The 25,768-nt window shown below is 40.6% G+C and overlaps 1 protein-coding gene across 4 annotated transcripts in view; it reads left to right on the top strand.

Annotated features, from left to right (window-relative positions):
* Positions 1–25,768, top strand: part of NTRK2 (neurotrophic receptor tyrosine kinase 2) — a 371,375-nt gene that overhangs the window by 132,291 nt on the left and 213,316 nt on the right. The window contains exon 12 of one of the 4 annotated variants that reach the window (XM_077148541.1): positions 20,213–25,442. The exons of the other annotated variants lie outside the window; for them this stretch is intronic. Coding sequence (XP_077004656.1) covers positions 20,213–20,250 — 38 coding nt within the window. The 3' untranslated portion in view covers positions 20,251–25,442. Of the gene's footprint in view, positions 1–20,212; positions 25,443–25,768 lie in introns of those variants that run through there. 4 annotated transcript variants of the gene reach the window in all.

Raw genomic sequence — 25,768 nt, 5'->3', positions numbered from 1 at the left:
TGTGCTCTTTCCTTCCCTGTGGCCCCAGAGGTTGTCAGTCCCACCTGTCCTAAGCTTTCCTGATCTTTTCCTGTTCTCCTGCTTCCTACCAAAACAGCACTTCATACTCTTCTCTCATCCAGGGTGATTGGTAAACTAAACAGTTTAAATGTCCACATGGCAATGAATGGAGTAGATGTAACATTCTATTCCTCCCTGCAAGCATTTTAAAAGACATTTTCTTGCTGCATTTTCATTCAGATGGGCCACTTGGCATGTCCTCCTTTCAACTCCATGGTGTAGGTGGTGTGGGAGGGGATCGGTGTCTCTCCCCAATGTGTAGAGAGCCCATCCACTCTCGGTCTGTGAATCTAAGTGGGCCTTACGTGCCCATCTCAGTACTATATTAGAGAAAAGTCTTCATTAACAAAATGAAGTCAGACAAACTTTGGTTAGAAAAATAATGTGCTTAACCCAGGTTTGATTCCCGGAGACTGCCCATGCAGAAAGAAAAGAAAAATGATGTGCTTAAAATCTTTTCTTTTTCATTATCTTTTTAATCAATGTCTATAGGAGACTAACCATCAACCCCACAAATGAAACAAGACTCATGCATCTTCCCATGACAGTTATTCAGTTTATTGTGGCTGAACATTCCCCTGGCTATTCTAAGCATTGGTGATCAAAAGAAAATTGTGCCCTCTCCTTGAATGTTTTGACAGGAGAAATTTTGTTGTTGCCTACCGAAGAGATATGGATGCAAGAATAGATTCCTGGCTTGGGCAAGGGGCAGAGGAGTTGAATAGAAGAACATAAAAGGAATCCATTAATAATTTAGAAGACTGCTTAATTTCCCTACCTCAGTAGCAGAGAAAGAGCTTGATCGATACTCCCAAGGTCACTGCTGGTGTTTGCTGTGTCAGCTAGACTTTTTTAGAATTTTAAAAGCCATCCCATGCCTCCAACCCGATAGGTTTGCTTAGACATGGTGGAGATAGCTATGGTTTGGAGTGTGGAGCCAGTGAGGTGTTGAGGTAGGGCTCTGAAGAGAAATCTTCAGCAAAGTTTCAGAATTGAAAGACTCTTTCAAGGTAGAATTAATTCAAGATTGAATCTAGGGAATCAGTCTACTCTGAGAAGGTGATAATTATTAAGATGAATCCCGGTTATGATGTGCTCTTTAATTATTTCTGTGTCATGTTTTAGTTACCTCTTTCTTTTCAAATGTGACATTTCTCCTTGGGATTTGCCCAGTAATGTCATATATTCTGTTTGTTTGTTCTTGCATTTATTGGCTAAGCTGAGCTTTTTGGAATAAAGAATCTATAACTTACTAATGTCAGAGAAATTTGAGCTTCTTACCTCTTACACTGCTTGGGATGAGTTTAATGCTCTCTTGGCATCTTATGAAAAAGGCTTTGATGAATGCACACGCCAGCATTCAAAATGGCAGCTATAAGGGGCTTATGCCACTATTCCTATCTCTCCAAGGATGTTTCCTCTGGTAACCTCATTATTTGAGGACTTCTACAAAAATATATAGATTAACACTTGAAATGAAGTGCCTTTACTGTAATCTTTACTTATATTTACTTATGTCTGGATCAACCATATGGGGGAAAAATTAGTCAAACAACTGACTATTCCCTCTGCAATGTTCTGAAGCCAGCCTTAGTTCCACACAGACAGAAAGGCTGATGGAGCGCCACAGTGATAACCTTCATTTGAAAAAGTTCATCTTCAGGGAGTTCTGATAGATGTGAGCACACTAGGAACAGAGATCTTGGAAAATTCTAGGGAGCACATGTGGTTTCCAGTCAAAACACCGTGCAAATATTTTCTTCACCGTGATATTTCCTCTATATGCATTGCCCATAGAATGATGTTTTGTTCTTTATTTTGGAAAAAAAATATATAAGTGAAGGAAATTCCTCTTACTGATCGGATTTTACAATCCTATGAGGCATCACTCTGGAGATCAGATACTCCTATTTTCAAGAGAAGGGCTTTTTTAGAATCATCTCTGAGTTTCAAAGACGTTGTCTAAAACGCAACTCAAGCTTGAAAAATGTCTAGACTCTCAACAGATGTAGCTACTGAGAACTTGGTAAAACAACAAGAAATGGTTTCATTTCAGATGGGAATTTATTTCTTTTAAACTTGTCAGTGGCAGACAGGCATTTGAGGAGGGGACATCTCTTTACCCTGTAATTCCCCAGTCTGGGAAGAGAAAGTTGTTTTTACTCCTAGTTTCCATCATTGAAATTGAATGAGAAAATCTGATTGTTCTTTCATCGAGTGCTGTTGAATTATCCTTCTGGTTTTAAGTATGAACCACAGCAGCAATTCCACTGAGGAATAGTATGAGCAGAGTTAATTATAACTGCTTAATGAGGCAGATCCCAATTTTCGGTAGATCATGACCCTTAATATGTTAAAGAAGAGAAAGAGTTCACATTTTTATTCCACTGACATTTGGTTAATATGCTTCAAACACGTTTTCGATATACTGAACTCATTATGAAATGAGCTTTGTGCTTTTCCTAAAGTACTGCTAGTAGATTAAAATGTATTAATGTTCTTTTCATTTACTGGCTTCATAATGTCTGTTTCAGTTTTTTAGGGGAACCCCTAGTAAAGACTATCATTGGGTTTCTTTGAAGGTCACTAAGTTAGTAGAAAAAAGCACTGGTCTTCACTACCAGTCAAATTGAGATAAAAATTCCTGCTCTGCCACCTGTTGTTGTCCTTGGACAATTATAGTATCATTTACTAGGGAATTATGAGCTCCAGTTGCATGGAATTGCCATTTTTCTACATCGAGAGTGCTCAAATACTGCCATTTCCATATTGTTCTTCCTAATAGGCTGAGGCATTATATTAAGAGCTTTACAGATTTATCTCATTCACTTCTTCCAACACAATTTTAGGGAATACATAATTACTACCATTTACAAATGAGATTACCTAGCATGACACAAGGTTGAGAAAGGTGCCCAAGGTCACAAATTAGTGAAATAGAGATTTAAACTCCGAACTATCTTCTGATGTCAGTTTTCTACAGTGTCCCTGTTAAATAACTGCTCTCAGCCTCAATTTCCTCTTCTGTATATAGGTAGAGCAGAAAGACCCTGAGCACTTGCCATGACACATGGAAAGTACTTGGTGTCCAATGTGTAGTGGATGCTCCATAATATGTGGTTGCCATCACCATCACCATCGTCACCATCATCAAAAAATTTCACTTGTACAAGAAAATGTGTGCAGAGTGTACAAGGTGATACAGTGAAGGAATGCAGCTGGCATGTGTGTGTATGTGTGTTCACTGGGAGGTCTTTTCACTATGTATAGCCACCCATTACACAGAATGCCATGGGTTAAGCTTAACACTTGTGCATGCATTTTGCCCACTTTGCTGTTTTGGAAATGAGAAAAATACTATACTGAGAACAGGTATCTGTGACAAATTGGCTTAATTTAAAACAGCCTAAAAAATCACCTGGGTTGGGTCTCTATGGAGGTGGTGGTGGTGTCAATTTAGCCATGGAGAATCTAAGGAGAGGATGTTATTGATTGCCGTAGGCATGACCTAAATTGCAGAGTGAGAGTCTTAATAAAAACATTACCTCTGCACTGCTCATTGAGAGGCAGCACTCCTCCTCTGGTAGTATTGGTGCTGGGGAGTGTGGACGCAGGAATCTTTTCCCAGCTGTGTTCCACAAACGCTTACCTGCTCCAGACCAATTCACCTGCCCTATGCATTTGTTTTGCCAGTGGCAAACATAGATGATAATTTTATGAAATACAGTTTTGAATTTTTTTAAGAAGAGATTTGATGGGCAGCATGTCTGCAGGCTTATCCTTCACAGAAAAGCTATTTTAATGGAAAGGAATGAAGAATTTCCATTCTGTACTATTTCAGAGGAAGGGGAGAACAGCTAATCCCCATGCTTTGGCTCACAGAAATGACTGTCAAGCAGGGGTCGACAAAGTTTGGCTGGTGGACCAAAACTGTTTATAAATAAAGTTTTATTGGAACACAGCTATGCTCATTTATTTACCTATTATCCATGACTGCCTTTGTGCTACAATAGCAGAGTTGAGTAGTTGCAATAGAGACTATATGACCAAGAAAGCTGGAAATACTAACTGGCGCATTATAGGAAAACTGTGGTTTCAGACAACTTGGTTTACGCTACACAAACTCAAGCTGTCTTCTTTTTATGTCGTGATGTAAGTTTGGCAAGTAGGTTTGGGGGTCTGACACTTAAGAAAATCTTGGTTTTCTCCACTCTTGTCTCCCTTCTTTCACTGTCTCCCCTCTTTCTCACTGCGACCTTTGTAATTATGGTAGAAAGGAAGATAGTCAAAGGAGGGAAAATTCTTGAATCCAAAGGGACTGTGGAGCTCCTGAACAAAGGTTGAATTTAATATTAGGTAGGCTGGATTCCCTTTCTCTGTGACTTGATCTAAAACACAGGAACCTCAATTCTATGAACCTGTTTTCATTTCACTGTATTTGGTAAGAAGATAAAATCTCAGCAATAAGATATAGATAGACGGAAGGAAAATCTCATAGTTTGTGATTGGAGACTGCTACACTTCTGGCCCCTGATTGCTGTGGGAGAGCAGCCAGCCCTCCTCCAGGCCTCTGATCATAGATATGGCCAAGAGAGGGACAGTACACTCAGTTACATGAGGGAGGAGATAAAAAGAAGGCAGGAGAAGTCTCTCATCTGGCATTTGGAAACATCTGTGGTCTTCATTTTCCTCTAACTGAACTGGATTTCTAACCTAAGATCTTAGCTCTGTGCACTTAATTTAGTAATTTCCAGATAAGCTCTGTCAAATCTATGATTGTGCTGAGCCTTGAAGCCCAAGCGAGTTATAGGAATCTGCCCTCCCCACCTCCCCCTGGGGTGACATGGACAGTAAAGCAGGTGGTGAGGAGGGGGAGGAAGAGGTCTACCGGTTAGCAGCCTTTCCTGGAATCTGCTGAAATGTAGCTAATCTTTTGCTTGGTATTTGATGTTGGCCCTGTCCTGGGTGTCTCCACTGCAGACATTCCCAAACCTGGCTTCAAGAAGATTCAGGTCATTCTGTGACCTCTTGTCCCAGCACACCCAGTGATAGCTGTGGCCCCGGAGTGCCGCCCCTTGGGCACACAGGCACCATGGATGCTCTCCCTCACAGCTCCTGGTTAAACCCAGTGCTGTCTCACTTCTCTTGTTGGCACTGACAGGAGATGCGTGGGACTACTGTTTCTAGAGGTTCTTTGATGAAGCACCCCAAGCCTCCTCTCTTCAAGTCTGTAGATGTCAAGTAGGTTGTGTTGTCTCTCAACAACCCCAGGATTTAGCCCAAGGGTTGGACTGATCATAGTGCCTCCTCCTCAGTGTCTCACTCCTTTTCTTTGCTCAATTTCCCTCTCTTGGACTTTCCAAAAATTTCTCTATCTTCTCATTCATGCAAGTGATTCTTGGCCACGTCTATGACCCTTGAGGGGCCCAGGGAAGATTTGGTTCCTCTTCCATGGTCTTTGGGGGCTTCAGATGTGGCTGTCCTTAGTGCTTTTCTGCCCTGGTTCCCCACCCAGTCCATGGCATTGTAACTTGGCCTTGCAGAGAGCTCCAGGACACACAGGTGCCACAGTGTCACTGGGAAGTTGACTACTTGTCTTTGTAATAGATAATGGTCTTTAGTTTAGATTCAACCACTCTCTCTCTCTCTCTCTCTCAGATCAACAGAAACAATCCCAAAGCCTCCATGGATTGTGTCATGACTGTTTTAGCTACAATAATAAACAAAGCAATCAACTAGTTAAGCAGATAAGGGTTTGTTTCACAGAAGATTTCCAAGATACAGGGCTGCTATGGTGGCTTAATGGTGTCATCAGGGACTCAGGCTCTCTCGGTCTTTCCCTTCTGCTGTCATGAGTAGCTGGCCACTGTACTCACATTCATGGCCTTCGGGCCTCAACATGGCTTTTTTGCCTCTGGGCATCAAATCTACATTCCAAGTAGGAAAAAGGAAAATGAGACTTTTTTCTAACGAGGTCCGGCCTTTTAATTCAGGAAGAGAAGATCCCCTCTTGCCTGGATATTTAGCTACATCATTATAGTCGGAATTGGGTCATATACCCACCCTTAGATTCGTGGGATGTTGGGAACCATGTGTGTTGGCTTTTAATCCTCAAGGGTAATGGAAGGCAAGGGAGAAGGGGATTGTGAAAGGGTTTGAACAGCCAACTCACAATGTCTGCTAGAAATTTTTAGAGAGAGAGCAGTGAAACTGTTTCAAAAAGTATCAATCCATGATGTCATAGATTCCTCCGAAAGTTCAAAACCTTTTTCTGATTCAATTCATTTTAACTTAGCAATAGGTTGGTTTGGTGGAATATTTGGGCATTTTCTATAAATACAGAAATTACTGAATCAATTAATAGTGAAAACAAGATGGGGATGGCTCCTATCTCATCCCATTTAACTATCTTAGGAAACAAACTTTTTAAACACGTTAGAAAAAAAAATCTCATGAAAACATTTGATGAATTACATAATTTTGAGTTGTTCTTTTCTTTTGGGTAAGGCTGAATTACCCCCTACTTGCCAAAACATGCTGGAAATGTTTTATTGGCTTAATTTTGATTCCTATATGTATATGAAAGTAATAAAACTGCATTTCTTTAAACATATTTCATAATTTAGAGCTTTTATAAATTCATGCTGGCTTTTATTTCCAGTGTAAAATAAATTAGATTCTCCTGCATCTCGATCATATCATGATAAGAATATTGAAACAGGATGAACCTTCATTTAAGGAGGAACTTAAGGTGGGGAAATATAGAGAAAATAAAGGAAATACATCAATCAGATGATTACTTTAATTGAAGGTTGGCCAACTATGGCCCATGGGTCAAATCTGGCCTGCTGTCTGTTTTTGTAAACGAAGTATGATTGGCACACAGCCAGCTCATTCTTTTGCATATCATCAATGACTGCTTTCACGCTGCCATGACAGAGCTGAGTAGTTGTGACAGATCCCCTGTGGACTGCAGAGCTGAAAACTATTTAATACTTGGCTCTTTACAGGAAAGAATTGCTGACCCCTGCATCACCAGTCATAGGTGATTCCATCATACCCAAGTCCAGTGGGTTCCTTTTCCCCTTATATGGAAATCAATTTACTGTTTAAGTAAAAATAAAATATGTGGGTAATTTAGCAGTAGTTCACTCAGGACTCCCAGATCAGAGGCATTGGGACATTTATTTTTATATCAATAAAAACTGGTTCCTTTTCTGTCTTTGGCGTCAGCCTGTCATGAGAGATGCTTTTACCGTTTGGCGTCTCGTACTAGCACTGCAGCTAGTACAGCAACGGGGGCCCTGAGTCTGTCCTTTGCTGGCTTTGTGCCCTTGAGCAAGTTATTCAAGCTCTCCCTAAACTTATATTCCTTATTTTCAAGACTGGCTGGAGTGCATGGGCTTTAGGGTCCCTAAATTTCCTTTTTTAGCTTCAGTTCACTGATTCAGTGATGAAGTAGCTCATTTCTCATCTGAAACAAGAGGATTCTGTTTTATCCACAATCTCAGCCTTGAATTGCCTTTTCCATTTGGTGCATATGTTGACTGGGATGTCCAACAAATTAGACCTGCATGATAAATCACTTACAGCTCTTTTTGAATACCAAATAGCTATTTTTCGAAGGGAGAGTAAATTGAGAGCTAGAACCTGCACATAATAGAAATGGCCAATATTTATTCAGCACATATTGTAAGCCAGGTATGCTTTTAAACACTTTATAAATGTGCTTGAGTTTATTTAATCTGCACGATAACCCCGTGAGTTGAGTATTATCATTAGCTGCATTTTACAAATGAGGAAAACAAGGCCATTGCCCAAGGTCACATGGTTATCATAAGCTGTAGCTCAGGAACCCATACTCTTCCCCTCTCTTCTTCCTACCTCGCAGTGGCTCAGACTTTTGCACAACAGCTATTCTTCATTTTCCTCTCAATTAAGGGTTGGGGGAAGTATGAGAGATGCGGATTGGATTTCTTCGAAATCATGGGCAATTTTGAAGGCCAGAGCAAGACTTTTTCATTTACCACAAACCTTAGTGCATGCTCTGTGTCACCAAAATCATACTTTGAGGCTCCTTTTCTCAGTCTCCTCCTTTCCTAAATCAGATAAAACTTTTCAGGACAGTTGTTGGGACAATATTGCAAACTGGGTCTCTTCTATGAAATTGTTCTTTTTCATCAAAACCACTTTTTCTTTCTGAGAATTAAAAACCAAGCAAAAAAACAACCAACCAAACAAAAAAGACAAGCAAACAGATGATGTGGAGTAATCTGCGGCAGATGGTTATTTCTGCTCCAGGTGAGTTTTTGTCATGATACTCCAGGAAATGAAAACTATTGCTTTGGATGATCATCTATTAGTTCATCTAACTGCCAGCCAGGAACTCTGGTATAATGATTTAGGATGGTGTTTTCCTTGTTTTTCCTAGAGATTATGATATAATCTGTTTCCATTTTAATTCTGTGGAATTTAGAAGTCCATTCTGAGGGGACGTTTTCACATTCTTTAATTTCCTGCTGTGAGAATGATTCCTCGCATAGTAGAATCGGTACTTAGACTCCACTTATCAGTACACTGAGAATAAATAAGATATCTAAACAGTTTATCGGAGTGGGAGCTTACGGCGTGGAGAGGGGAGGTGAAATTAGGCTTAAAGACCAAGTTAGCCTCCTTCTCAAGGTTTAACTTCCCAGTAGCTTTCTCTGGTAAATATAGCAATAAACAGCTAAACTCTGGTGTTCATTACCAGCATGAGTTCCTAATTGATTTATTTTATGTTAATTAGGTTTATAATTATATAGTAAAACATTTACTTTCTCCCTCAAGAAATTGACTGGATCTTCTGAAGGGGATTTGTGACTGTAATTTAGGTGCAATTAGCCAGATAAGTTTAGTGAGGGTTTGGTTGCTTTAGCTGCTGCCAAAAGATGTTAGAAAGGAGGAAACGGGCAGTATGTTGCTTCCTTTGCCTTTGGGCAACTAGTTCAGGTCACTTGTACAATTGGAAGTTGAAACTTTACCAAGATACAGTTTGATAATTAACATATATGCATAATCCTCAATAGAGGAACTGTGGAGTGCTAGTAAGTATGGATGAAGACAAAATCCTTTTGCAAACAATTCCTTTGTGGTCCCGGATTGGAACTGAAGCCACAGAATGTTCTCAGATATTTTCCACCATGAGTGTGAAATGTCTGCCATTTGCCAGCATTCAGACTCAAGAGAATGCTATCACCAGCCAGCAGTGCCATTTTGGAATGGAAAGACACCTTCCACATTGAAAGTTCTGCAAGAGGGGACATGCTCCCTCCAACCCCATTGTTCTGACAGCTGTGACTCACGCAACATCCCCTCTGGCATCCCCAGGGCTTCCAACTCTCCATTTGGGGAAGGCTTTTCCAGGAGTGTGAAGTTGGAACTTTTGGGCAAAGCTCCCTTCCGTGACTTTTTACTTCAGAGCTCAAGGACAAAGACTCTATTTAGGCCTCTGATTTAAAATGCAGTTGAAAGCAATCATTTGCAGTGGCTGCTGAGCTGACTGTAGTTGGAAGGCACTGCTTGTGACTGTGAGTGGAAATCTGGAAAGCAGTAGGCACAGTTATTCTAGAAGGTTGCACGAAAGCATCCTGGCAACATCCAGTGGTTGGTATAGCAAGAGTTCACCTACCCCAAAGTGCCTTTGGTTCTTGAAGGTTTTATTTCTTGATAGGTCTCAACAGAGGTCCTTGCTTCAGAAAGAAAGACCAAGAAGTTTTTATGCTAAAGTGGCAAATCATTGAGATGGGAGGAGGGTTTAACTACTAGGTGATTAATGAGTGAAACAAAACAAAACGTGATCACTTAGCTCCTTTCTACCTTTATGGTTTCGTCTATAAAACGGAAGCACCAACCCCTTTTTCAGTTCACAAGAAGCAAATAATTGTTAACCTCTCCAAAAGGAACACATGAAATTTGACTCATGTATATTTGAAAAGGTGTGTGCAGACCTGATTTTTAGAAGTAATCATATTTCTCTTAATTGTATTAATTAATAGTATTTTCAGTAATGTATCTCCATTTCTGGTTGTCATCTGGCTTTGATGTTCTTAGCTCCTTATTCTGTTATAGCTGATTCTAAACAAAATGACAACAACAAAAAGACTCAGAAATATGGGGGTGAGGGTGGGGAATAATTTCCAATTAACAATGTATAGCTTAGCCTAGGTTCTTAAAGAGGAAACCCTAACATATTCACATTCAAATCTAGAATAAGATTAGATAAATACAAATTATTTTAATACATATCTTAATTCTTCCCAGAGAATAGGAGGGAGATAGAGAGAGCAAAATGAGAGAACACCTCACATGCATGAAGAGAAACTGAGACAGATAAGAATAAGAGAGAAAGAAAGAGAGAGAGTCAAAATAAAAAATAAAGACATGATTATGGGCAGCCCAAGAAGCAAAACAAGAATAAGAGAGATAAGAGAAAGACAGTTGGTTACATTGGCTTGTAATAAGACAAACGATTGTAAAAGAATATTCCAATCTGTGGTCTTTATGAATCTGCCATTAACTGATTTAAAGTCATCTTGCACATTCACATCAGTGTCCTAAACGGGCTCATTGAAAATAGTGGATCAGGGTCAGATTTAACTTTAACTGTGGGCTAGCAGTTTATTTCCTTGAAGATTTCTTTTTTTTTTTTTTGTAAATCGTACATTTCATGGTAAAACATAGATTCCTCCTCAATGGGAAGGGTCATTCCAATTGTGTCCTTTGAAATCAACAGGCTACTGTGGCACTTTGTCTAACTATTAAGTCACAATGCTCACAATCACACAACGTTGAAGAATGTGTGTACAGCATGGATAATATTGATACGTATATTAGTTCTAGTCATCACAACAGCCCTACATATTAGGGTTTTCAAAAATTTTTAATAATAAACTTTATTTTTAAAGCAGCTTTAGGTTTATAGAAAAAATTGTACGAAAGCACAAAGTTCCCATATTAACGCCCCCCACACAGTTTCTTTCACACAGACACCCCCCCCACACACACACACAGTTCCCCTAATATTAATGCTTTGCATTATATTCATATGGTGCATTTATGACAATTGATGAACCACTACTGAAGCATTTTTGGTAACTACAGTCCACAGTTACATTGGAGTTTGCTCTGTGTATACAGATCTTTGGATTTCAACACATGTAATGCCACGTATCCACTAATATGCAACCCCACCGAATAGATTTTTTTCACCTTTCTTTTAGAGTTGGGAAACTGAGGTTCTGAGAGATGCCCTGACTTGGTCAGAGACATCTGAAAACACAGGCAGGATCCAAACTCAAATCTGCCTGGCTTTAGGTTGCTTCTTCCTATCTGAATAGCCAGCCTGCAGGAAGTTTTCTTTCAGGTATAAATGCAGAAATGTGGAATAACCCCTTTAGCACACAGTCTTCAAGGAAAACAAGCATGCAGGGTGATTATCATTATTAAAACTCCAATGTGGGTGTGTGAGGGTAGTTCAGTAGTGGAATTCTCACCTGCCATGTGGGAGACCTAGGTTCAATTCCTAACCATGTACTTCCCCCCCCAAAAAAACAAAACAAAGAAACCAGCAAAGACAAACAATCAACAAATGGTTCTGCAGTAAAGGGATACTCACATGGAAAAAGAATGAAATGTGACCCTGCCATACAGCATCCAAAAAAAAAAATGCAAAAAACAAAAAAAAACTCCAGTGCAAATGGTAGCTGTAAGTACAGTTTTAGGATCTTGTACAATTAAACTGGGTGGCAAATAGCTATAATTGTAAAGAATGAAAATAAAACAAATTTAGAACCCAATCATTCCTGCTATGCACATGTGATTTCACTCTGTCCTTTCATCCCTGTGACATTTTAAAGATGTTTACAGCATCTGTCTTACCACATCTGTTTCTGAATGCCACTCTGCTTTACATGGATGATGATTCTTGTTTTAAGCTGAAAATGTATGTAGTGTTACAAGGTAAATACCCTTTCCTTTTAAAGCACTTTGACTTAGCTGAGAGCTTCATGTAAGTTTTGGAAAACATTCTTTTAAAAATGTCAGGTGTCTGGATACACTAAATATTCTTAAAAAGAAAAATCTAGAAAACATTGTTTTTCCAGTTTCTTGGCTCTGATTGATTCTTGAAGTTGTTACAAGAATGCTTAATTAAGCTATTATATTTGGTATGCCATAGTTGCCATCCGTATTTTATTTGAAAAAGGAAAATAAATTGTGATATCTAGTGTGTGTAAAAAAAGCATGCTCTTTAAAATCCAGTTTTATCCATATTTAAATTATGCATGAACCAAAGGATTATGAAAGGACTTGCTGTGTTCTGACATGAAGGAATCAAGGATTAGAGAGAGATTTCCTAGTCTTTCAGAAAGGGGTATTTCCATGTAAACCGCTGAGGCTGGCACACATTTGGCTGCTGGAAGTCTCTGTTGAGGTGTTAGTAAGGATAGTGAAGTGGGATGGCATAGCAGTGTGGGCTTTTCCAAAATGAGCTCTTTGATCAGATAAAAATGTCACTGACCTCAGAGGTTTCTAGAACTGTGGGACTAATTTAAATCAAGTTGGGGGTTCAGTTGGCTGCCTCAGTCTGAATGCATATAAGGCTGTGACCCTAGAATTAATGTTGCACTTCAAAAATTTCCTATTGAGAATTTGCTACCAGATAGCGTAAGCTCTCCATTCTAATGGGGCTTGTTGAAATGGGTCACCTGCTAAGCATACAGAGAGTGCTTCACTATTGGCTGTTGTGCCAGAATCCTAAGGTTCCACCTGATGTAGAAACATATTTGGATCCCGTTCTTGTGGCATGAATGAACAGACACCGTTTCAGACTGCAGAGCAATTCAGGGATATGCCCTTATAAACCTGGCTAGAATACAGTATAATCCTTGGGTTTAAGTTAGATAGGCTTTTGCAGAGTCCAATTTGGGAATTCCATTTCCCTTTACAGAGAAGTGTCAAGTGACGCCCCAAGTAGGCTCTCAAATGGCAGGATGACCAATTCCAATTCAACATTCCCCAGATAATAACACAGTGCCAGATGAGTAGTTGGTGATCCTGTCAAACATCCTTTGCACATTTTCAATGTTGTAGAGGAGATGCAAGCCTCTCCCAAGATTCACTTCTTGTTCTAGGTATGTGATAACTAGCTCAATGATAGAAGATGACCAAAGTCCTCCTGCTAATGGAAAAGGCACCAGAGAAAAATAGCATGTATGGGTGAAGGATTGCCTTCCTTCCCCACAATCTTCATCTATCTGTCTCTGGGTTTGGTTACACCCACTTCTCTGGATAAAAAGCTGTAAACAGAGAAGTGTCTTTGAAGACCAGGCATGTACCTGCTGCAGCCATGGTCTGGGAACAGGACCTCCGGTCAGCAGTGATTAAAATCTTTGGCTGTGGGTCTGGGCAGTAAAGAGGTGATATTGCAGCAACACATGGAGGGAGGAAAACCATCACAGGGCGTGAGAGCCATCACACCAACTAGACTGTTTAGTTCAGTCCTTAGAATGCTGACCTTAGAGGTTTCATCTTGTCTTCTACAAATATTGGATGTCAGCATAGTTTCTAGAACACAAATATTTTGCTTTTAATCTCGTTCTTGGACAGATTCTAGTAAATCATGTTTCTTATAGTCAGTTTATGGGGATCATTAACCCCACTAATTTTTGGCTTGCATTCTGGAATATGTGGTACTTAGCTCATTATCTTTCACACTTAACTAATTTAAGTGGTGGTGGAAAAACTGGTGGACCTGACTTCCAGGATTTGCAACAATTTCCAGGAATGCTCTGCACCCAAAAGCTCCCCTGATTGTCACTTTCTTAGCTAGGATTCTAAATGCTAAAGATTTTCAATTTCTGTTTCTGAAGTAGTGGCTTGGGGTGCCTAATGAGAAAATGTTGCTCCATGACAAATTTTAGTTTTACCTGCTCTGCTCCTTCTAGGACCAGCTTAAACTTGGACCTGCATTTATAGTCCCACTTTGGGGTCTTACTGTCTCTATTTTTTCTCTTCGGTATTTGTGGTCCCCCTCTTTGTAGGTTTGATGTCTCTTTAAAGTGCATCAACAGCAATCACGTTTTCTTTTACTTACCCTCCTTCTCTTCCATCTCATGCTCTTCCTCTTCCTTTTCTAATCCTCCTCCTCTTCCTTCTTCTTCATCATCATCATCAGACAGTGACTGACCCATGTCACTTCTATTCCCTTACTTATTTTATACGTTATTTATTTCTTTAGAAATTTGCTCTAGATAAGCGCCAGTTTCAGCAACAGTTGAACAAAATCAAGAAACTGTCATTGAGGTTCCTACAGTTTTTATGTAATTATAAGTTGATTGTGCAATAGTATTTATGTCAATTATGTCCCTTTTTTGCATACTGTGCTGGCCCCCTGGCTTCACATACCAGGTAAAACCAATGGCTAGGCTATTTTGTCAAAAAGAAATTTAGGCACAAAAATCTATGGCAGCAGCAGCAGGCACATACTCTTGTCTTTTGAACTCTATATTGCTGTGCTTACCTAGGCTGAAAATTTGAGACCCTGGTCAGCCTTTTGGGACTGAGAATTGTGCAACAGTTTCTTTAAGGACACATCATTCTACAAAGACTTACCCTGTGCTTTTGCAATAAATGTTAATTGAAGCAAGCCATCAGGCTAGATGTGTACCACAGAACAATAGATTGATGTGGGTAGCTCAACATGGTTATAGAGAAAACCTTTTGGGGCATTTTCATGCCCCTCAAGTCACAAACTCCATCTTTTTTTTTTTCTACTTCACCTATGGCACATTGAGATGATTCCATGGATAGAAGCATTGAGTCTTTACTTACGCTCCCCGTCCTGTGTGAACTCTCCAAAATGGTCAACCATGAGTCCTTGGATTCTTGTTACCAAGCCTGTGCCCAGAGCATTTTCTTCTTGGGAACCCTTGAATTTTAATTGTGCAATAACTCTGGCTTTTCTTACACATTCAGGCTCTGCCAAAAAGTTTGTGCTTCCTACTTTAATTTTAAGACTGTAACTAAACTTTGTTTTATAAAGTCAAATCGGAGCTTTACTTTTAAAAGCCTTGAGAACTTCTGATCATCCTCGGCTATTTAGTGTTAGATTTTCATCTCCACAAAATAAAACAGACAACAGTTTACTTTGTCCCCCCACCACACACACACACACACACACACACACACACACACACACCCCACAATTTTGATAATAATCCTCCTCTTTTGCCCCCAAAAGCTTAAAACTTGTCAAGATGCACTTACTGGGTATCCATGCATCTAACTCTGTAGCTTTCAATGTATTTCTGAGTAAACATGTGATTTTGCACAGGAAGCTTTGGAGTGACTTGATTAACCCAGTTATCAGTGGAAGTGGTAGATCCTATATTGTATTGTCACCTCCCCTTCCCCTGACTTGGTCCTGTTGCTGAGTACATCAGCATTCTCCCAAAGGTCTGGACATCACTATTGTGAACCTAAGAGCACATTGAACCCTCAGCACTGTGGGAAGCAGTTTTGCCCATAGAAGATATACAGACATGCTTATAAGCTGGGGTGTGGGGAAGGAAAAGAAGAGAAATCCAAGTTAAAAAAAAGATGCACAAGAAAGCCACATGAGTAGAAGAGAATGCTGTATGAGTTCAATGGAGGGCAAACAAAATACTCACAGGATACGGCTCTTGCATGGACCTTAGAGTATAGTAAAACTTTCCATAAAGATGAGCACCTTTAGGTGGAAAGTCAAAGGTGGGCACAAAAGTGTATCCTTCAGAAACAGAAGGGATATTTGGGGGATGGTTAGACAACTTTCTTACAGAGCTCAGAGACGAAAGCAAGAAAACCTAAACTCATCTATTGGGAATTTTCTGCTACAGGTGCAGAGATATTTTTGTCCAAGAAGAGTTGACGGTTCAGTCCTGAGTGTAGATTTCAACCCTCTCACTCCATTCTTGTGTGGCTTTGGACACACCATAGCCACCATGTCAGTCAAGTGAGTCGCCTATAAAATGGAAAAAACAACTGTGAGGGGAGTTGGTGCAACACCCAGCAGATATGAAATGCTCCACAAATGTCAAATTAAGGCCATTGTTGTTTAAGCCTAGGAACTAAGGGAGCAGACCAGAAACCTAGCTCCGGTCTAATTTTGTGATGGTAAGATCCTTGAACCCACTGTTTTCTAGCCATCAAGTATTATGAGAATACAGGAATCATTTCTTTCGTTTCACCTCGCCAACACTTTCCAGAAGGTGCGGGAAGCATTCATTTTGCTTTCCAGTGAAGGTGAATGACTATGTCGCCGCTCCAGCCGCCATGCTGTCTGCAAAGTGGCGCCATGCCATGCAGACTCCAATGTTGGTAGTTTTCTACTTGAACTGTCCAAATGACAAATGCGATAAGACTTGCTTTTTTAGATAGCAGCTGCATCTTTCTTCCGTTTCCTTTCGACTCAGCAGTTTTCCTTTTTGCTCCAGATAAATTGCTGTAAATTTAAATGTGCTGCGGATCCTTGCCATTTTATGGCTGAATGCTTCTGAGTAATAGGAGGGAAGTGTGTGCACGTTTGAATGTAAATAAATCTAAATGGCTTGTGAGCCAATTGTAAAGAAGGTCAGTGTTTTGCTGACCTTCAGGCCCTCCCCCACTCATCCCAGCCCTGCCCCCTTGAGGAGGTCAATGAGCAGATTTAGCAGAAATTGAGTTTTAGCACACATCCATGTTGCTTTCTTTCTCTGCTTTCAACATTATGTCACATCTCTCAGAAAGCACCTGCTGTGTCCTTATTCTGCCTTAGCTGAGCTACTGTAAGCACTGGTGGCAAAGTTTCCCTCAAGTTATTTTTGATAAAGGAGCTAGTCTCACGGTAAACTACGAGCACCATCGGAATGCTGCAAATGCTCCAGAATGTCACATTGTCAAAATATCGATATTTCGGGCTCATAAGCTAGACAGCTCGTTTGGCTGCTAAACCCACAAGATGTTCAGCCATTTGTTGTGGTCTAAAAACTTTCCCCCTCGCTAGGAGAAAATAATTGGCTATTGTTTTATATCATTTGGTGATCCTTTTCCTGACTTTCTTGTTCCGTGAGAGGACAGAAGCGATGAGATATGGGTGAGGAAATGGGGAGACTAGTTGAACTTTACTATCGACCTCTCAGAAGTACAAAACACTGGATGATTTCCCTTATAAAAGAGTCTGCTCTTTAAGTCCAACTCACTTTTCGAGACACAGAGGGATTTCTTTAGTGGGTGTGAAGATCAAGGATATCAGAGAGGAGGCAGACTCGCCTTCCTTGAGGCTGGAGTAGTGATAGGTGTCACAGCTTGAATGGAGGCACTGCATGTCACTTACGGTTGTAACAAACTGTAAGCTTGGGTTTTAATGGTGGCTTCACTGTTTTTGTTGCATGGCGTGTAGAGCTGTCTTAATTTTCTAGCAGCCATAACAAATCGCTAAAACCTGGCTGGTTTAAAAGGGAATAAATGTATTTCTTTCACAGTTCCGGAGGCCAGAGGTCTGGAATCAAGGTTGGCAGGGCCTGCTACTGTAAAGCTTCTAGTGAAGGATCATTCCTTGCCTCTCCAACTTCTGGTAGCTCTGGCTATCCCTCGGCTTGTGATGCATCACTCCACTCTCTGCCTTTGTCTTGTCTTCATGTGGTCATCTTCTCTCTGTGTCTGTGCCCAAAGTATCCTCTTCTTAGAAGGACACCAGTCATATTAGATTTAGAGTCCACCCTAATCCAGTTCTCATCTTAATTAATTACACGTGCAGAGACGCTGTTTCCAAATAGGGTCCCATTTTGAGGATCGGGTGGGCAAGAATTTGGTGGGATATTTCAACCCAGTAAATGAGCTGAGATCTGCTTATTTGGGAAGATGTGTCACACAAGGCTGCAGAGAAGCAGTAGGTATCATTTTAAATATGGTCAAATGGAGTTGTCACCTTGGTGAACCGCAGTCCAATGGCACTTGCATCTAACAAAGCAAATGGTGTTTCCCAAATGTAATAATTTAAGAGTGTGAGGGCTCTGGAGGAGGAAAGTGGCAGATAGAAGCAAAGGAAGGGTGACCTGGTCTCCACTGTAAACACTCTGGCCTCAGTAAGGTCTTAGTGTTCCCATATCTTAAGCCCCATTGGGGATAAAGCTTGCGCTAGCAACTCAGTCGGTTGTGTTAGTTTTTAAATCAAATGCCTTTCGCTGTTGAATGTGCTGTGAAACTGCTATATTGAATCAAAGATTCTTTTTGTTTGGGAGCATGTCTTCTATTTATATCACCAAGTTTCTCCTGTTTCCATTGGCAAACTTGACATCCTTAGATTAATCCTATTGTTTCAGTGGAAAAGAATTTGGGACCCACCCTTTTAAAACCTGAAGGAATAACTAAGGTGTTTTATTTGCAATTTGGTGCGCATGTCTAACGTGCCTCTTAAACTAGCCTGGCTTGTGTTTGCCTGGAGGTTAAACTTTTATAAAGAAATAGAGTAAGATAGGGAGGGGAATTCATCAATGCCCTTGGGTACTTCCTAAATTCTGTGAAATTTAAAAGTTCCTAAATGCTTTGCGGGTGATTAAATCCATAACCCATGTCTGGCATCTATGCTGAATTTTCGTTTTCTTCCCTTGGAAGGGCGGGAAAGAGAAATGCCATGGAAATGAAGCTCCGTGGACTCTTTTAGTGTTTACTTTCAGTGGTGGTACAGATTGGGGGTGGCAATTATAGCTCTGGGGGCAGATGCCACTGACGTTTGGCAGACCAGACACCGGGTTGAGGAACATCAGGAGTCTGGAAGGTTGGGTTTAGAAGCGTCTTCCAAAGCTGAACTTGAACATGTCTTGGGGGTTTCTATGTTGGGATCTGTTTTGCCATTTAGGAATTGGATAAATACTCGTGCACATGGCATGCCGAATTGTAGGTAAATAGAATCCTTCCTGTTCCTGCCGTGTTTTCCTGGGCAAGTTCGGAGAGTGGATACTCACTCCTTTGTGTCCTGCTGTATGGGGCTTGTGGTCCCCTCCCCACGGTCACATGGCAGAGTGCCCTCCCCTCCGTGCTTCATGCCAGCTGCCTCACCCTCTGGGCCTCAGTTTCCTCACTGGGAAATAGGGTACAATAGCAGAAACTGTCTCACAATAGTAAAAACTGTATCCTGACATTAAAAGGGCTAGTTCGGGTAAAGAGCTGAGAAGAGGGTTTGGCACGAAGTAAACTACCGGTTATTTGTTGTGCAAATTATTTACCCCTCTTTCTCCTACGAGATAATGACATATTTGAAGGGAAGGAATTCTGCTCCTTTATTTTTGTATAACCTATTACAGTGTCTGCTGTCAGTGCTCAACAGATGTTTGTGGAATTAATTAAATATTATATTATATGATTGATTTATAGTTTAGGTAATATGCACACTATTTATTTTATGTGATATATGTAACGTGTTCACATACTATATATATACTACAAGCTATGTGCTATATATTGTATAATAGATATTACATCTAGGTGTATATGTATTATCTGTATGATATGGTAATTAATTACATTTAAACAATCAATTAATTCTTTGATAATTGGATTTCTGAAAAAGAATCTACATCTTAGTGTGGTCTAATATTTCACCAGTTAATGTTATCTGGTCCAGTTGCCAAGTTATCAATTAGTTCTTTAAAGATATTTTTGGCAAAAGTAGACAGGGAAAGGGAACCAATATTTGGGTGGATATTTGTCACTGCATTCAATTTTTTCTCAACGTAATCAAATATATAAAAATTCTTCAGGGGTCCCCTATATTGTATGCAGATTTTTACCCCTTACATGACGATGTTACCATTTGATACAGTTGTAGGTGGGGCATTGTGCAGAAATCCTTTGCATTTCTTGCCCATGTTTCATGTACCATATTAAGTTGGTTTTAAGTTTAAGCTCATTTTCTCCCAGTTTCTGTTCTGTTATTACATATCATTCCAGGTTTTACAGTATAGCCCATGTTGATGTCTTGTTTTTGATGTTTATTTATTATGTTCTTTTAAAAGTGATTGTGCCTGTATATTAATTTCTGTTGATTTTTTTTTCTTTTGAGCATGACATATGTTTTATTTTGTGTTTCTTTTAGGTTTTGTTTTGTTTCATAAGATCCCACTGGATGGGTAACTGAAATAAAGGAAAAGACAGAGAAAGGGGCTGTGGTGCTTGTTGGTTGATGCTGTGCCCTAAGCTGGACTCTCGGGAATGGCGTTGGCTGGTCCCGGAAGTGCTGCTTGTCTGGGGCTCCCTAATAGATGTGGGTGTGGCTGATGGATGTTCTCTCTGAAGCCTGCATGTATCGTGAGCTGTTTGGGTGACACCGTGGCAGAGGCAGCCCACGGGCCGCCAAGCAGCAACTCAAGAAAACGTCTCAAATTAACGCTTCTCTTCTGATCTGACAATAGTTCAAATACAAAGTCGAAATGAAATCCCTTTGGATTGTGCTTCTCTTCTGAACAGTACACAGTTTGACCGTATTAGAAATGTATTGATTTGCATGGCTTCTGTTTATTAAAGGTGAACTGCGATGTTAAAAAAAAAAGAAAAAAAGAAATCTAAAGCTAGCAATAAGTATTAGTGCAACACTAAACAGTCTAACCTACATTTAACCCATATCTTAGCTCATATTCTGTTGTTCTTTAATCGGTACTGAATTCAGAGGGTTTGACTTTTCCATCTACAATACGGTGACTCAAAGAGTTAAGGTCATATACAGTATCGCTTGGGAACTTTGTGGTATCGTCGAAAAGTTCTCTACTTCACTTGCAATAAAGGTCCTAACTTTCAGCTTAGATCTCAGCGTCATGCAATGCTAATGATCTCCGCTCCAAGTTTATCAGCAGGCACAGGGAGAAAAAACTAAAAAGATGTGGTTTGGTCTGGGCCATAGATTTAGGTAAGATCAGTTTCAGAATAACTAAAAGAGTGAAACATATGCATATGGTGAAATGATAACCTTGCCCCTTTTTATTTGCCCTCCGTGATCCACCTGCTGGTTAGAAGTTTGCCGAGTGCAAAGGCTGCGGCATCGCATGCTGTTTCCATTCCAGAGCGGCAGCCTTTCTACTCTGAAAAGACCTGTGGGTGGAATGATTGGCCTGCTGAGAGCAGGGGAGGGTGTTCTAAGAAGGGGAGTCCCCCTACAACATGCTGCCCTCCTGCTGGGTTTTCATGGGCAGGAAGGTTCTTCTTGACCAGAGCGGCAGAGAGGTGGCAGGGCACTAAGATAACAATGTGCTTTATAATGTCCAGCTTCATTGCAGGGAGGGCAGCCTTAGAGCTGCAGATCCCCGAATCCACCCTTAATCTTCCTTGTGGACACCCGTTTCACTCACTTTACCATCACAGCAACCTTTTAGGCTTTGTTCAGTGTGTGCCAGACAGTGGCATGCTGTATCCCCATCCGGAAGAGGGGTTGAAGTGCCCCCACCCCACACCACCTTATACCTTTTTTATGGGGGGGACTTCAGAGCCAGGCCTGGAGGATTTTGTCTGAAAACACCGTCAGCTCTGACTGTTAAATGTGCACATCTATGCCATGACTGAATTGGAAATTTATTGACATTTTCCAAAACTCTATTTTTTTTTTTAAGTAGCTGCTCAAGTTTTGCAGTTCAGCATTAAGGATTTATAGATTTTTAACTCATCCAACATGTTTGGAAACATTGTTCTGAATCCTGGGTAACCAAGGCATTCATCTTCATAAATCAGGATGGATTTAGGCACCACTTGATATAAAAAGAGTATCCATGATGAATATTTTATACTGTATCTTTTACATTAGCCACTAAATACGTGATTGCTTGATACAGGCATTTCACAGAGTCCTATGGATTACAGTATTTAACTTGTCTGTTCAATATGCATGCCTTCAAGAGGGGCATTTTCTCCAAAGTATAAACAGGCTTCTCGTTCTCAAAAAAATTGTTCTTCCCAATAAGACGTTTGAGTGTAAGGACAGCTGATCCTCGCTAAGGGGCGGTCCCGATATTCTCCAAACTCCCATTTTCTTGCTTTTGCTGCTGCTAAACGGCAGTTCCTTTCACTACTGAGATCCTGACCTTTCCCAAAGGTGTTGATTTACAAAGAGGCCAGCTAATTGCAGAATTCTTGACCCCTGAAAGAAAAATGATATTCAAACTGTGAGCCAGGCAGAAGCTGTCAGGACTGCAAAGGTTCTTAAATATCGGCCATTTGGTACGCAATATTTATAGCTTTCACGGTATTCCATGGAACCATTAAAAAGGCAATGAATTGTTTAAGAACTATTATATAAGTTTCTCAGACCCAGAAGGAAAAACAAATGAATATTTGTGCTCAACAGCTCAAAGGATTGCTGGGTAGATTTTTGTTTTAAAATGAAGAGAAGTGGACAGACAAGGCAATTTAATATATCATGGAGCAGTTGACATCTCCAAGGAAACGATGAAAAACAGCAGGATATTAGAAAATTGTTTCATATGGTTCTTGTGTTCTTTACTTTTCATTTTTTTAAAAATCTCTCAAGCCCACAATCAATAACAGTTTTTCATTTCTGTACTCCAGACCATCCCTTTCATCCTTTGCTTTTTTGGTCCCCTAAAAAAGAAATCATTTTAGAGCTTTGCAATGACATCTATCAGGTATTTTTGCAGCATTAGAAAAAGATAGGTGGCATTTTTGCGGAAACCAGTCTGTTGCCCTGAGACAAGGATCTCACCCTTGAATACTGGCCTGAGCTGGGCAGGTAACCCAAATGAATGAAGTGGTATGTGTGAGTAAATACCTGCCCACACAGAGAGGCAGCCGTCACCCAGCCCAGCCCACTTGTGCTTCACGATATGGGCCCAGGTTTCCAAGTCTTCTGATTCTTGAAGAGATACTCGAAACTTGAATTTTTTACGCAAAATGTCCCTATTTTTAAAAAGTTGGCTCAGTTATTTTTAAAACATTATATGGGTCTATAAAACATGTCTTTGGGCTGCCAGTTTGATGATCCTTGCTCTTTCACATATCTTTCTATCTTCCTTTTCAAATCCCCTCTTTTCTTCCTGGCATTGTCTTTGAGAGCTTTATTTCAGCAAGCTTAGGACATTAAGGTTAGCCACCCCGTTAGCTGTAACATTTCACTCACCTTGGCTATTCTCCTTGAACCTGCCCCTAGCCTGTGACGCTTGCCTCTCCCACCCTGTCTGGGAATGCGCTTGCAGCAATACTTTGCTCCCTGCCCCCAATGGGTGCCAGTCCTTGGGGCCAGGGCCATTCTAGTAAATTCTTCCTCTTCTCTTTTCACCAGTGTCCATTTATCCTGGCCCACGTAGGTTTAGGCAGGTTCAGATGGGAAAATACTGCAAGGCTCATTTTCACAGTTATCTTTCATATACTGGAATGGACACTAGTAAATGAAAAGCAAATGCATGATCAAGAGGCATGGTTCCGATTCCTACATCTTGTTTGCCCACCCTTAAAGCCCCTCCCACAGAGACAGTCTATGGCAGCTGAGAAGGAGGAAGAAACGCCCACTGTCATTCCATGATACTTTGTTTCTGACTCCAAGAACAATAGAAAGAAACAGTATGAGGGCTTAAGAAGGTTAATCACTGGGCTGTAAAAACAGATTGCAACATGTTTAAATTTAAGAGTTGATTCAGGGCTTGCCAGTCCTGGTTTCGCAGCAGGAACTGATTGCATTTTTGATTCTTAAAGTTTTCTTTCCAGAAACAGGCAGCAAGGATGAGAACTCAACAACCCAGGTCCCTTGCCACACAGAACACAAAGCAAAGTCTGCTGTTGTCTTTTAGCTCTTCAAGCCATCCTGAATTACATCTAGAATGGTTAAGGCTTGAAGCATCCCCTCACACAGAGCACAGAGCAAAATTATCCAGCAACTTGAGGAGTAAAATAGCAGAAGGAGAAAGAGGCAGGAATTCAGTTTTCCTGCCAGGAGAGAGAGAGCAAGCATGACAGAGGAGTGCCAACTTTCTCTCGCTCCTTCCATTTCTCTTTATTCTCTTATAACTCCTGACTTTTTCTTCTTTTGCATTCTAAGTGGACTCTGTGGAAAATGGGAAGTTTATTTGTATTCATGTTATTGGGTGCTTTGCATAACTATCACACCCACTGTTTTTTGTTGCTGTTGTTAATTGCAAAATGGAATCAAAGTCCTAAAGGGAACCTGAAGGAACTTTTCTCCCCCTGTACCTGAGGGCAGATGATTTACACTTCTACCTGCTTCAGTGCTTCTCTCTGGAACGCCTTTCCTGGTTTTAATCTAATTACCTTCAGAATCTAGATATGGAGGGAGAACAAGGGAAAGGAAAGGATCCCATATAATATAGGGTCTTCCCTGGGCTGCTGCAAATAGCCTCATGGGCTTACCCTGCCCGACTGCAGGGGTGCCATTCCATGTCATCGGCACCCCATCTAGCCTGCCAGTGGGTTGTCAACTGCCACTTCTAGTCTATGTTGGTGGAGTTGCCCCATCCAGCAGGCTTGACTCAGAGGAAACTAGTCAGAAATAGCCACTCTGTGCAGTGTGTTCTGCTGTGTCCACACACCCATAGCACCTGCTCACCATGCCAGGTCGATCTGAGGAAGGACACCTGGGAACGTTAAGCTCCCCCCTGGACAGAGTGTGGATTTACTGCGCTCGGGGGTGTTGTCAGATTGAATAACATTGACAGAATTCCCAGTCCATAAAGATGAATGAAAATGGCATTCACAGAAAGCAGTTTTACACTCACATCACCCCATTGCCTTGCTCCTGTCTCCAAGGACAAGAGGCACCTCCCAGCAATCTGACTTTGACAGTGAGACCACTCTGCCTCTGACGCAGGTTAAGGTTGCAGTGCAGCCTGGGAATGCTCATTAGTGGGTACCTACAAGATCCTGTACCCTGCCCCCCACCTCAAGCCATTGGCTGCATCTGAAGTCTTAGTTTTTGTAGAAAAAAAAAAAGTGTAATAAGCAAAGAAAATAACAGACATTTCTCACCGCCTTTTTTTCAGGGCAGTCCTTTTATGAATTGGGCATAAACATAAATAAGATAGAAAGAGATTCCCAAGAAAGGCAAAGCCTTGAGTTTCACCCATTTCACATTAGATCCCTTTGCTGTAATCCATAGGCAGCCTGTGAATCATTCTCATACCCTGGTTCCTCCCTCCCCCCCACCCCACCCCCCATCATGCTCCAGGTTTTAAAGCCATTTTTTTCACATTTCCTGTAAATAATGGATAATCATTTTTTATTTTATTTTCAAGCACTGTTTTAACAATGTGGATAGACCATAAATGTACTTGCTGAATTCATTCCTTTTTTTAACAAGCCAATAAAATTTTATAATTCATCTCCATGTGTCTTGCACTCTCTGTCGTTCCTTACATCTTACCCCTCCTTTCCTCAAACCCTTACCAGCTCCCTGTGTGTCACTGGTGATGTTCAAGACTAAGGCTGTTAGAAGAAGGAGTGTGAGAAGCATCATTGAGAGTTTTGGGGAAGTCCCAAACCCACTATGTTTAAACCCAAAAAAGGACTTTTAAAGTTTCCATCAATGTAAATTATAAATTTATTGTTTACTGATTCTTGCATCAGAAATATTTTCATTGGCTCAAAAGCAATCCAAAAACTAAAATAAAATTTTAAAAAAAGAAGATTAAGAGAATGAAAA

Source organism: Tamandua tetradactyla, chromosome 2 (assembly GCF_023851605.1).
Source record: "Tamandua tetradactyla isolate mTamTet1 chromosome 2, mTamTet1.pri, whole genome shotgun sequence".
Lineage (NCBI taxonomy): Eukaryota > Metazoa > Chordata > Mammalia > Pilosa > Myrmecophagidae > Tamandua > Tamandua tetradactyla.
Note: the sequence above shows the minus strand (reverse complement) of the source record. Positions and strands in the feature narration are given on the sequence as shown.